The 15,132-nt window shown below is 34.0% G+C and overlaps 1 protein-coding gene across 1 annotated transcript; it reads right to left on the minus strand.

The window, feature by feature from the left end:
* Window positions 1–13,681: 13,681 nt before the first annotated feature.
* LOC115449936 (dynein regulatory complex protein 9-like) lies at window positions 13,682–14,767 on the minus strand. Its single transcript, XM_030177832.2, has 4 exons — window positions 14,735–14,767; window positions 14,464–14,658; window positions 14,124–14,255; window positions 13,682–13,870 (listed from the first exon to the last, which is right to left on the minus strand). Exons 1-4 carry the CDS (start codon window positions 14,765–14,767, stop codon window positions 13,682–13,684), a joined length of 549 nt encoding a protein of 182 aa, XP_030033692.1.
* Between the last annotated feature and the right edge of the window lie 365 nt (window positions 14,768–15,132).

Genomic DNA, 15,132 nt, shown 5'->3' on the forward strand with positions numbered 1-15,132 from the left:
CTTTATTTCTTTTGTAAATTGTCGGCTCTAATTTTTCAGTGCCTATATTTATAAGATAATTTCATAAATAGTTAAGTTGTTTTATGTACGCAGTGTTCACAATTTTATGACATGTATATAAATAAGTAGCAAGAGTGTGAGTAGAATAAGTAGAATAGTATGTCTGGTTTATGAACCGTATAATAAAAAAAAAATATGATAATTGTACTCCGACTTATACGATGACCACAAGAACTGGCACACCGACTTAATTGAGAAAACTACGCCATTTAATCTTAAATTTAAGTTAAAACGTCTTTATTAACAATCAATAACTTTACGTATATTTAATGAATTTAATAGTGTATATTGATTTATCTTATCTTGAAGAATTGATTGTTAGTTTCTGTAAGTATATTATAATACTTAGTATAGGTACTTCCCTATAGATATATATTGATATTATAATAAAGTCTTGTTAGCTATATAAATATCAATTCCATAGATCCCATTATTGTGTACTCTTGTGTCTCTGTTTAATTAAATAAAATAAATAAAAAAAATCATGAACGTCAAAGATTACCATCTTGAAGAACAAAACGCACATTTGTTATCTAAATTTCTATTCAGTAATCTTATCATAATGTACTATAACGAATTGTATCAGGGAGTCTCGCGTTGAGCCTTGACACGGTTCCTGACTTTAATTAATTCGATTCGTAAATCAAATCTCTATGGGATCACGAATGGCGCCTTTGCCTAATAAAGAGATAACTGTATTGTTGCTAAAACCCGAATTGGAAACACAGATGACCACTTTCACTATCGTAACAATAAAATATCCGTTAGAACTTCATCATTTCGTAGAATCTTTATTTACACTTTATATTATTGGACTAAGTTTTTTCTGCCCCGTTTGCTTTAAGGTCCATTCTCGGGTTAAAAATCTGTTTAGGGATATAAATCACATTGTAACCAGTTTAACTACTGGACATAATAAGACTTAACATCTCATGTCTCAGGATGGCAAGCGCAGTGGAATAACGAACAACACTTTGTAATTGAAGGTGGATGGTGTTTCTACTGTTTATGGGCGGGCGTATCGCTTACCATCAGGCGAACGGCAAGCTCGTCTCATCATGCAAAACAATAAAAATAATAACAAAAGTAGCCTACACAAGATGCCTTCCTACAATCTTTAACGCTAATAAAAAACTATAAATGTATGGGAATGACATACCGCAGCGATAGACTAAACGATTATTTAATTTCGTGATATCAGTAACGCGGGCGGAGTCAAGAGCTAAAGCTAGTTCACGTGTGATTGTTCATACACTTTGACCAATGGCTGCAAGACAAATAAAAGTAAATAACACTAAATAATTGAATCTTTCCTAGTCGAATTTCGGTCACGGCGACAAATCTCAAAGGAGATCAGCTAGGTACGCAGAAATATAGTGCGCAACTGTGTGCGCAGTATAAAAGTGCACTCTCTGTTCCTTCACCCTCATAGTCCGGTGAGACGGCGATTCGACATGACTTGAGAGAGATCAGGCGCAGGACCAACAGCTTTACCTGCTTTCCGACAAGGATATCACATCACCGACTTCCTGACTATGAGTTGCAACTGAATAATCTATTAAGATGGGAAAACCCAGCCACTGTTACTTTTAGCCCGACCCGGGATTCGAACCAACGACTTCAGCGCGGTAGTCGTACTCGTGCCGCGTACGCATTACAACTACGCCACCGAGACCGTCAATAACACTACATCTATAACAAATGTACATAGAATACATCCTAGCTCTGTGTTTACCTGCGTTTGTTTACCTTAGTTTGTTTATCTAAGTTACACATTCAACACACTACAATGATAACATATTTCCGACCTTCATGTTGAGTTATTATGAAACAATTTACCACAACACTACAAATTATAAACAAACAATCCAACAAAAACAATGATAGTAAGGAGTCTTTAATCAAAACACTGCAAATTAAAAAGTTAACAGTATTCCATTTTTAAACGATATAAAAAATATTCTAAAAAAAAAAAAATTGAAAAGAAAATTCGCGCTCAAACGGCGTCAGTGCCACGGGCGATTGGCTTTAGACGCACTGAGTAACCCAGAGAGCTGCCAAATCTCGATGGTCAATATAAACAAATCTATTTACATATCATTGATAAAATATTAAAGCTCTATTACGATGTAATAAGAATCATAATGCAACGACACGTTGCGGTGACATTTTTGATTCGAGGTTTTAGGAATGATGCGTAGAGGTCTCTGACCGCCCGCAAATTGACATTTAATGCTATTAAGAATTAAGCATAGTTATAAAATTCGTCATAAATTGATTAAAAACAACTGCGGTTCTGAAACCAGAGGCAGTATGTTCGGTTCCCGTACTGGGACAAATGTTTTTATGACCAACAAAAAGCTTACGCTCTAAAATCTAAATTGAAAGACCCAAATTCCCTCCTAAGCAATCAGGGCATATTATGTCACGGAGAATTTTATTTTTTCAGTAAAAATAAAATCTTACAAAAATATGTTTTTGAAATTATAGTCTACACAAATTAAGTCAATTGGGAGAACTCAAAACACTTTTAACCTATACATAAATCAAAATTATCTAGCACACGTGTATGAATGTAAAAACAACTTCATTATCATTTATTCAAACGACTGTGAAACTAACAAACCTATTAGTCACGGAATATTTATGATAACAAAAAAAGGAATTTATTTCTATATACTTTATGTAACAATACATACATAGTTACATGTTTGTTCTTAAAGCCTATAGAAATATGTTGAAAACTAAAACTACGCTTTGTTATAAGAAACGTTTAAAGTTTTCGCCTTTCATGTCATTTCCTCTTTTATTATAAGGGCTACACTAAATATGAATGTAAATTAGTGTAATCATTTAACAAGCAAATAAAGATGTTTTTTTATTTAATTTTGTAGCTTACATTATTTTAAGAATAATGGCATTAATTACTCAATTCTTAAAAAAAACGTTTAGCAACGGTTTTTGTCTTTGAGGTGCAATAAGATATTGGACATTTGATTTACCGCGGATTTTTTTAGACATTAGCTTCCGCCCGCAGCTTCGCCCGCGTGGATTTCGGGTTTCAAAAATGGAGAAGGTGCTCAATTTGTCGGGATGTTTTTTTAATTTATGGTGGTATGCAGGTGGTCCGATTGTCCGGTCAGGGTCTGATGATGGGATCCTGGTGAAATTGAAGGAACTTTTAACCATTAAGGTTGCACACGCTATGACGGAAGCTTAAAAAATGGAGTAACTTCTCCCGTTTTCCCAACATTTTCCATCACTGCTATGCTCCTATTAATTGTAGCGTGATGAAAAGTATACTATAACCAGCTCAGGAGTATGAAAAATAATTGTACCAAGTTAAGTTAAAATCCGTCGAGTAGTTTTTGTTTCTATAACGGTTATACAGACAGACAGACAGACAAAAATTTTACTAATTGCATTTTTGGCATCAGTATCGATCCCTAATCACCCCAGTTATTTTGGAAATATATTTCATGTACAGAATTGACCTCTCTACAGATTTATTATAAGTATAGATATGCAAAAGTAGCTCCAAGTTGCCCATAACGAAAACATGCATTTTAAAGTAAAACAAAAGAAATAATATCGTGAAGCCAACCAAATAACTAATGATATATTAAATTTTGTGACTGTTCAATTTAGTCGGGTCCGCGATATCACTTTTGTTGAGTTTCAGAACGCGACATTACATTATTATATTCTGTGCTCCAACGCACACTGCTTTGATGTTAGGAACACACCTACATTGCTTAGACAACAGTGAACTTTATACAATAGCAATAAAGCTCAAATTGACTCTACGTATTAGTTAGAAAACGTTTGTATGGGAAATAGATAAAAGCTGTTTTCAGGATTTTCCCGGCAATTATTCGAATTTTTCTCACCTTTTAAACCTTCCCTAGACCTCCACGAATAATTCAAGACCAAGATAAGATAAATCCGTTCAGCCGTTCTCGAGTTTTAGCGAGACTAACGAACAGCAATTCATTTTTATATATATAGATTATAGAAAATTAGTTTCAGAAGCTCTCTTAATTCTTAAACTTGTCATAAGTAATTGTTTTAGCCTGACCTAGAACTCTAACACTGACCATGATGCACAAACGAAAAGAGTTATTGATCAGTGGTGAAATATGGGTCATCTCAGTGGCAACGTCAGCTCCGCACGGCCGTACAAATATGATGCAAAGGTCGATGAGAGACGTCAAGCGCAGCCGAGGCAATGCCAGTATACTTGTAAAAGCTTTTATTCCCAACTCTGTTCGAGTCTTTCTTGGAATAAGAGGCCGCTAAGCATTATTTGGGAATAAAACTTAACCTATGACGCTGCTAAACTGATTTATATTTATATATATATATGTAAATAGACTGCTTAAGAATTAAAATATTAAGAATTCAATTGGCGTATGTGCGAAAATGTAATGTAAATATAAAAAAAAATTAAGTGAATATATTGATTCCCAAGATCTTCCAAAATAAACTTTAATGTATCTTGAAAGTCCCTCCAATTTAATCCACTCATATGTGTACAACATCACCCAACTACATCAAAAATAGTTCCACTGTGCAAACTAGTAACTTTAATAGTTGCTGTAAGCAGCATGATCCGGTTGAAGCCCTGACCACTGTTCCATCAGCGAGGTGTTTGAATCTTGAATTTTTCAAACAAGATATCTTTAAATTTTACAATTGGTGCACTGTATTAAGGCGATACCTCAAGGTCCATTTTCATACATTTTGTTTCGGCTTTAATCTGGGTAACTAAACAAGTATTGGCAAGTAAAGAATTTAAATTCACGTCTAGTTAGTGATTAGTTCTCGCAGTTGAAAGAAAAACGTAAAATAATTAATAATCATGGATATTTCGGCCTTTAAAATTTAATATGACGAAATTTTAAAGGCAGAAATATCCATGATTATTAATTATTTTTACATTTTTCTTCAACTGCGAGAACTAATCACTAACTAGACGTGAATTTAAATTCTTTACTTGCCAATACTTGTTTAGTTACCCAGATTAAAGGCGAAACAAAATGTATGAAAATGGACCTTGAGGTATCGCCTTAAGGATATACATCTAGATGTGTATTTGTTTTATGTCCCTTCTAAACTGTTTTCATTTCTTTGACCAATTACTAAAAGTGAAGACTTATCAGTGGCGATCGGTTTAATTACATCGCTGTTACCCTTTAATTGTCGGTTACCTAAAGCCGACACGTTCACAGTACTCACACTAATACAATTTTACACAGTAGGTTAAAAAAAATAGTATAATTTAAGCGATGAATACGTAGATGCAAAAATTAAACAAAAAATCAGCTGTATTTTTAACTTTGTTGATGTGTGAGCAATGCGTTGCCATGACGACTAGCGTATATTTACACACTTACACACGCACCGCGTGCATGTGTTGTATGCCAGCTTTGGATAATCGACGTATATTCATGCATGCATCTCTGACGGGAAAGCAGGCGTAAATAAAACATACATACCTACATACAACATCACACATTTATCCCCGAAGGGGTATGCAGAGGCGCAACCAGGGCATCCACTTTTCGCTAAATGTGTCCCATGATGTGATGCGGGCAAGCCTATCGTCAGACCGGGCACCAATTCCAGACTCCGGGCTGATATTGAGTAATAATAATAATATCAGCCCTGTATTATATACTTGCCCACTGCTGAGCACGGGCGTCCTCTCCTGTGCCCTTGGGATTTGAACCTGCGGACATTCGTCTTGGCAGTCCGTTCCACACCCAACTAGGCTTAATTTATCGTTCGCTTTAACAGTGAAGGAAAACATCGTGAGGAAACCTGCACATCTGAGAAGTTTTCTATAGGAATTTCGAAGGTGTGTGAAGTCTTCCAATCCGCACTAGGCCAGCGTGGTGGACTAAGGCCTAATCCCTCTCAGTAGTAGAGGAGGCCCGTACTCAGCAGTGGGCAAGTATATAAAATACAGGGCTGATATTATTATTATTATTAAAACGATTTGCAGACCTCATTCCTGCATATTTGTACCTATATGTTATGTCCAGATCTCTTTCGGAAAATATTATCCTTCACCACTGTCACTTTATATTATTATTGTATGTAAAATGTGGCTCAAAATATTATGAGTACTAGGTAAAAACCATTGTAATTTTACGAATTATAATTTCCAAGGTATCATTTTTTAAATATGTAGACAAAACTCGAACATTTATTTTTTTACAACAGTACTGAAATAGATGTTTCGGGTCAAAATATTCTAACTCACAAAATGACCGGTAATACTGATGAGTTCGTCATATTATGCAATTTCGGTGATGGTCTATTGAGCCATGTGGTAAAAGGCGCATCTGGTATTAGACCGGAATAAGGCTAGGAAAATACATGTGCTAGCATTAGTTGTTTATAAGTTATGTCAATCTATTTTATATTATGGTCAACATCATGTTTAAGACAGGTTAATTCTAAATAATATAGGTTGTTATATTCATATTATATGTAGATGCGAGTTTATGGAAATATAAGGATTTTAGAAGTAAACTCAGAAACAGTTAAACGTAGTTACATGAAATTTGGCACACAGCTACTTTTTATTCCAGTAATTTGCACTCATGGGAAATACTTACTTAATATATTTTTTTCTGATTTTCTTAAAAAGATGACTAGTGAGTGTCATACATATAAATCGCTACAATCTTTTAGAGACTTTTGAAGCGGGAAAGGTCTTTATTTTTATTGGGGCACTAGAATGTCCAATACAATGTCGACTGACGAGAGATGATTACCCTTCGGCAGTCGATACAATTATGCCGGTCTGTTGGAACCAGATATACATAGGCTGATCCCTGAACGTAACACACTTACGTGGGTCACTATGGCCGGTTTTAACATCTGGTGTAAGGTGGTCGCTATCTGGGCGGATATAAAATATATCCTACAATCAGCAAGGCCTTTCACGCGGGCGAATACACGAGGAACACTTAATATGTATTTATATAAATTATTATATGTCCAAACAAAAAACCCAACAATTGACCGCGTGGGATAACTTGACTCTTACGCCACCCCTAGGATAAGTAGGGGACGATTGGCATTCTAAAGCCGTCGCCACACGTACACTCCCTAAAACCGATTTAAATACATTTTCGCCAACAAATACGATCTACGTGTGTCGTGTGTTGCAATCATTACGAACGGAATGACATTGCATGCAATTTCCACAAGCATCTGTCTTTGAATGATAATGGAGTCATTTTACTCGATACAGCATTGTTTTAGTTTGTTTCCTCATGCATAACTAGAATTAGCAATACGCGCGGCGAGTTTCTATAAACGATTACGTTTCGAAAATGTGCTACCAATGGAAGACTGTTTTGTGTAAAACAACAATAGATATGTAATTAACGATTACTACATACGTTATTAACACTAATTTATTTATAAAAGAGGAATAAACGTTATAGTTAACGAAATTGTGTTGTATGCCCCATGAACATAATACCTAGTCTTGCCATAAATATTGTAATAAAGAAAAAAGAAAATTGTTAACTGCAAATAACATTTATTACTTTTACAGTGTGTCAGTTTAATACATAAATATAAAACAATTAAAAATATAAAAAGCTTATTCGAAGTGGTCTCCATTGGCTGCAATACAGTCCTTTAAACGATGAGGCCAGTTATCAATAGAAGCACGCACTCTTTCCATGGGAAAATTCTTCACTGCCAATCGTATAGATTGTTTTAGGGACTCCAAATTATCATGGCGTTTAGAGCAAGCTGTACTCTCTAAAACTGACCACAAATCATAATCCAGCGGATTAAGATCGGGACTAGACGACGGCCAGTCTTCAGCTCTGATGAAGTCCGAAACGTTCGATTCCAACCAAGACTGCGTGGACCGAGCTTTATGACCCGGCGCCGAGTCTTGCTGGAAGGACCATACTTGGTTATTGAACATGGTGATGTTAAGGGGCTTAACTACCTTCTCAAGAATGGTATCTTGATACACTTGTGCCGATGTTTTGATACCTTTTCACAAAAATATGGCTCAGTCACTCCTTCATAGCTAACACCCCACCAAACCATCACTGAAGTCGGATAATGTCCACGTTGCACTCTGTCGACTAATTGGGAAGCTTCCTTAGAGCTTTGAGCATAAATACGGTCATTTTGTTTGTTAAAATGTTGCTCAATTGTAAAAATTTTCTCATCCGTAAACAAAATTTTTCTGTGACCTCCCTTTGCGTACCGCTTCAGTAGTTGTTTCGATTTTACCACCCTATTCTTCTTTAAATTATCAGTTAAGAAATGGCCAGTGCGTCTCTTATAGGCTGCAAGTCCTAAGTCATCTTTTAAAATACGCGACATGGTTCTAGGTGCTATCTTCATTTCCCGAGATAAAATCTTTTGCTTTCGGACAGGATTTCTTCGAATTCTTTCCCTTACTGCTTTGACCACCTTTTTCGTACGAACACTACGTGGACGGCCAGATCTTTTCTGTCACAAACAGAGGAGGTCTCATTGTACCTATTAATAGCCCGGTACACAAACATTTTACTAATACCAAGTGTATGGAGAGTTTTAAAAATTGCATTTGGCTCCATACCTACTTTGTGTAATGCTATCACAGCGATTCGGTTCTCTTTATCACCCCACACCATTTTAATATCGCAAAATATTTTACAATGTATTGGCGCCAAAATGAGAAAACACAATGAACAATCGTATAAAAATGACAGATTCGAAATTCAAATGTAATATTTTTTTATAATTAAGTGTAACAGTATTTATGGCCAGACTAAGTATATGAAAATTCCTCCATAATATATGAAAACAACTAAGTTCGAAAGAATATTGTCATATAACACCAGAAAACGCGATTACTAAATTAATCGGACTACTATTTATTTTAGGTGCTATTGATTATATTAGAAGCAGTTGAAACCTACGTAAACGGCATCAATTCTTATAAAAAGCTCTCATTCATTTCATCAACCAAAGGTTTAATACAATATTTTAAATAGGAACAAAATCATCTATCCTTGAAAACATGAAACCCAATAGTATGAATAATAAAATTAAACATTCGATTATCTACACACACACTCACAACACGTGCAACCAAGGCACCCACTTTTCGCCAAGTGTGTTCCGTCCCATGGTGTGATAGGGGGCGAGACTATCCCCATATCGGGCACAAATTCCAGACTCCGGGCCCGGGCTGTATTGAGTAGAAAAACACAAATATCACTCCGCCCAACCCGGGATTCGATTATTTAATAAGGGACCGACCTATGCTTGATTTTGTACATTATTCTTTATGTAATGGTAAATAATACGAAAAAGTAGTACTGCTGCGAAAACTGCATAAAAATTGGTTAAAAAATGAGCGAGTAATTCATATTTAAAATATTGTAATGTTCCGAAGCGGACACGATGTGGGGATATCACTTCATCTCTTTCTTTCGCACGCGTCTTAATTCCCGATGACGTCATATGTGGGTATTTCGTCTCTTTTCTGTTTCTTGTTAATTACCCCTTCCACTGAAATTCAAAGACTTATAACTTGTTGATTTTTAACCAGATTTTAATAATTCCTTCTGTGTTATAATTTATATTATGTAAATATTTGATAATAGTTAAGAACAAAAATGAGTCCGGTACCCTATTCTCGCATGTGTGTTAAGGTAAGACGTCATATTATTTTATTAAATAGCCACACCAAGTGTAAAACGTTTTAATGGTGTAGAGTAAACTCTAACATCTTATGTCCCAAGTACATTTAGCATAAGAGTAAAAACTAATGTTTAAATGTATAAAAAATACCTGTAGAAACATTGTTACAATTTCCTTTGTACAATCAAAACATCATTTATGTAAAAAAGGAATACACCATTTTTCACAAAATGAAAAGCTGTGACATTCAATTTACATTTTCTATCTCTTTTTTATATACATTTTATACTGTTATCAATATTAATATATAAAGCTAATGAGTTTGTTTGAACGCGCTTATCTGAAAAACTAAACAGATTTTGGGATTTTTTCCCTAACAGGAAGCTACCATACTCCTAAGAGCTATAGATTACTTTCTATCCTGGGAAAATATTTATTCCGGAAAATCCTTTTTCACATAGGCATAGCTGCACACAAAAGCGAGTTGTTCCAATAATAAAATATTATTTTTTAAATTATATTTTATGTGTTGGGAATAAATTGAGAACTGTGTGAAGCATTGCCATTTTTTTTTGTAAAGCATCAGCATTCATATTTGTTATATATATTTTTTACGAGGCAATTATACCTAAGGAAAAGCTTAAAAAATGTTATGTCTCTTTTATTGGGTATTGATATTTTATAGAACAATTTTCCTTATTACGTCAATGACACAATGGTAATTTTTAGTTTTTTTTAAAATAATTTTGAATTATCTATGTGGCTTTTACAATGAATCATTAATACTCAATGTTTACTGTATCAATAAATATAGTAATAAGCATTTGTAACAATAAACGGAAATATAAACTTTCTTTTTTAAATTAAGTCATAAAACTCTAGAGTAAAACAAAGCTACAAATATACAATGTATTGAGGAGATAGAAATAATAATTTAGGCAAGATTATTTTTCATACACTTAACTAAAACTTTTTTTTTAATATCAAGAATTTACTTCAGAATCTAATTTATATATAAAAAAAACATTTGACTGAATATCATCTGTAATTTTAAAAACCACAAACTTTACTGAACTTTCATAGAATAGGACTGAGATAATAAATAAACTAAAACCTCTCAGAAATAATTTCTAAATAAGATTCCTAATGTTATATTATACTTAATACATAATAATGTGAAAAATACCCCTGCCTTAACATTATTTAAAAACCTATGTATAATAACTACTCTGCAACTTGATAGTATCTACAGCAAGTTGTAGAGCAGCTACAGTGACCGTGAAGAAGAAAGTAAAGTTGTAACTGTAACTAAACTGTATATTAGCGGGCAAACAACTTATGCACACTCCTACATATTTTTTTTTCTCATTGTAAGTGAATCACACTAACAGACTCCTTTTATTAATGCAAATATTAGTTATTGAAATAAAAGAATTTCTCGGGATTTTATAAAATTATAAATAAAAATTGTAAAATGTCGGTACATATTGTAACTTTGACTTTTGGATGACCTACATCTAAGTCACCCCCTGATCATGCAGTCTTTGAAATGTGGATAGAATATTATGATATTAAAAATGTGATAAAATCTGGAATAATAGTTTTTTTCAATGCGAACCCCTATTATGCGGTAGTGTGCTACAATTGATTGCCAGTAGAAACAGCTGTAACGACTGAAGGAAAAAGCTATGCTGTAATTGTTACTAAACAACTGGTGTATTTCTGAATGAGGCTCGAGCTTCTGTGGTACATTCACATAGGTAGGTACAGTCACTATGCATAGCTGCGGCTCAGGTGGCTAAACTTTGCTTAATTTCATGTTGAAATTAATAGGTCTATATAAAATAAATTTATCTTAAATGTGTTTTTAAACATGCGGTTTCTGTATTATTTGTTATGATGAGTTATTTCATTTTAAACTCTACTGTAATAAATAAAAGTAATTTAAGCAGAATTCTATGTTTATATAAGACAGTAAATATGCCTGTTTTCCATAATCCTTAGTGTAATTGAGAAAAACTCATTTTAGGAAGTAAAATAAAGCCAAAGCTTGTAAATATTAACTTAACCTCCAATGATAAGATAAATAGCATTCAGCTTTACCAAAACTCGGGTAAGACATATTTACATGTAGTGAGAAAGACAAATTATATTCCTTCCTTTAACAAGGCATTCAATAACAGACTTTTCGACGTGATTATGTCAAGATGATTTAATTATTGATCCAGAATATATCGTACAAGTTTGCCTTAAAGCCTCAGTTATAAGTGAATTCTATGATTATTTAAAGATGAGAGACTAAAGTTATGTTCGAAATCTCCACTGCAGATAACAAGACATGACCGTTAAATATCGTATTACCCAATCGATATTAGATAATGTTCTGCAGCGTTAATTTGAGGTAAATTGAAACGTACAGAACGCACTGCTAATTAAATGGGCAAATATTTCCAATAGGAGCTGAATGCGTAATGTCACAAATTATAAACAAACCCACCTCGGAATCCGTGTCGCCGTTTTTGCTCTTCTCGATTTTAGTCTTCATCGCCTCCTGCGAACAACAGCGTCCACTAAAAGTCTCACAACACGTATATTTTCCTTTTAGAACACTACGTAAACGACGTTTTTACACACGTAAATTATGCAGAACCGCATACCATGTTCAACTGACATGGCATATTACAAACGGTTTCATATAAAATGCCGAAAGTACAAATTTAAAAAATCTTTTACTAATCATTGGCAAACTTTGTTTCAAGTGGGAATTTTTTAAGACATCCATAAACTCACCTTCTCTTTTTTCGGCATAATATATTTAAAAATAAATTAGTAAATAAAGCTAAATATAATAAGTTTTTGATAACATTCGCGTGGAGAGTTTACATTTTAGTTGTCAAACAGCGCGTTGTGATTGGTCAGACTGGTCACGTGACTTCATTGACGTTGCAAGTAGTGATGTGCAAAATCAAATAGGAATCACATAGAATCGATTATTTTGGTTGCCAATTACACTTTTTTCTATTTGAATCAAACCTTTTTTTTCTCTTTATCAAAAATTAAAATTATATGTAGGTAGTTTTCGGTTTTTATTTTAGAAACTAGGTAAGTATATGAAATTATATTACATTCGCTATAAGTCATTTATAATTTTGTTGACACGATGGTGGATAGTGGACCTGTAGACCTACTTGCTTAATTTTATTTTAGACACTAATTTATATTTTGAAGAAAATTATCGTGAGGAAACCTGCACAGCTTAAAAATTCAAGCAAGCTCGTCTCCAGCGAGGTGAACGGAGGTTAAAACCTTCTTCAAAGAGAATTATAATATACTAGTGACCCGCCCCTGTTTCGCACGAGTGCAATGCTAACACTAAATACACTACAGAAAAACTGTGAACGTTATATATAAAAACATAGCGGCCCGCTTTGGCTTCGCACGAGTATAACATAACAAAATAACAGTATTTCTCCACTATTTAATGGATGTTATTATTGTACCTATAAACCTCCTCTTGAATCACTCTATCTATTAAAAAAAACCGCATCAAAATCCGTTGCGTAGTTTTAAAGATTTAAGCACACAGAGGGACAGAGAAAGCTAGTGTATTTTTTTATTGTCATAGTGTTAACGCGTTAAGTGTTAAAATGTTTGATTGAGTCCCTGGATTCGAAGTCGAAAGTTCGACGTAGGCAATTATTCGCTGGGTTCGCTTATTCTACTTTAAAAAATATAATTATTGTGAAAATTCTTTAAAATATCCACTAAGAGTAAACTCAAGACCGCTAAACGGATTTTCATTAAATTTGGCACGGACCATATTATCCTGAATGTTTAAATAAAATAAGATTATTGTATTTATTAAGACAATATTTATTAAATAATATTATATTATTATCAGATAAAACTACATCTAACAAATTATAGTAAGCGTATCAAAGTATTATTTCTTTTTTTTACGACCACGTTTGCCTACTCGGAACGGACCAAGTTTGCGTCGTACAAGTAATCCCCGCCACCATGCTTGAACCATGATTGCCGACTTATTCATCTTCTCACGATACAACCGTTGTTGCTCGCGGATCTCTTTGAAGGTACACCAATCCTTCATAACTTTGTCGTGGTCTTCAAACTGTAGAATGAAACATAGGTTGTTCATAAAAATAAAATATTAAGTAAAAGTTTATTTATCTTAGTAAGATTCTGATTCTTTCTTTTGACCTTTTTCGTTCCTTCCTGCTGTAAATTATCTTCCTATCCTTAAATATCGGCAATAGATACAACTAATTTGGTTCTGCTTTTACTTATGGGCGAAAGAGATTACATAATATAAGTGACTTGATCAGACACCAGCCTACGACAGCGGCTATCACGTATCAACTTACAGTTTTTTCTAGTCCAAGTCTTTTGTCTCGCATATTTTGAAAATCAGTTCTCTTTACTCGTATCTTTAAATCCACCTTTTCCATATCTTCGTCATATTTCCTCATCCAATCTTCGATTCTTTCAAGGGTCTCCTAAAGAAAAGGTGATAAGGTGTCAAATACGTAATCATGATGAATGTCTGTTTTATGGAGTTCAAAATATGAGTACACCCAATGCGACATTCCAGACCGTACAATAAGATATAAAAAAAAGTCCAAGGGAACCTTTCTATAGTAACTACAAAAGTCTCACCATAGCGAGACTTAACAGAATAAACTATACAAAAAGAAGGTCGTTTACGTTAAGAATAATATTAATGAGCAGCTCCATTTCCGCATGAACTCTCTGCTCGTGATCTGTCCTTAGCTTGTAGTACTCTAGAACCTCAGTGGATACGACTTCAGTCTCTTCAATTGTTTGTATGTGCTGTTCTGTGCGTGCTACTTGCCACTTGTCTGTATACCGACTGCGGCATTCTGTGAATAGAACTGAATCCTGGAAGGAAACATGGAGATGATCATATTTTACTTCATAATTATTACCCAAGTAAATATGAAATATTTTTACATACCTCGACTTGCGCTTTCAACTTCTCTATAATCATGTTGCTTTCATACACTGCGGCTTTTATATGGTTACGCTGTTGTCTTAGTTGTTTATTTAGTTCTCGACGTAGGCTAAGATATAAAAAGTTGAGTATATTTTGTATCACATTTAAATTTTACTTCATCACAATTAATTGAGTTCACTAACTTTTTATTCTTGGCTTCTTCTTCCTCTAAAGCCGCACGATATTCATCGTGTTCTAAAATATTCTTAATAGACTTTTCCAGCGCAACATAACTTCTATTAAAACATAAATCGATGTACGTTGCGATTATTGTTTGAGCAACGTAATTTCTGCAAGAAAATTAAACAAATTAACAAAGTACACTTCCCAGCAAAATGGTCCTGTTGGTAAATACATAG

Source organism: Manduca sexta, chromosome 13 (genome assembly GCF_014839805.1).
Source record: "Manduca sexta isolate Smith_Timp_Sample1 chromosome 13, JHU_Msex_v1.0, whole genome shotgun sequence".
Taxonomy (NCBI): Eukaryota; Metazoa; Arthropoda; class Insecta; order Lepidoptera; family Sphingidae; genus Manduca; species Manduca sexta.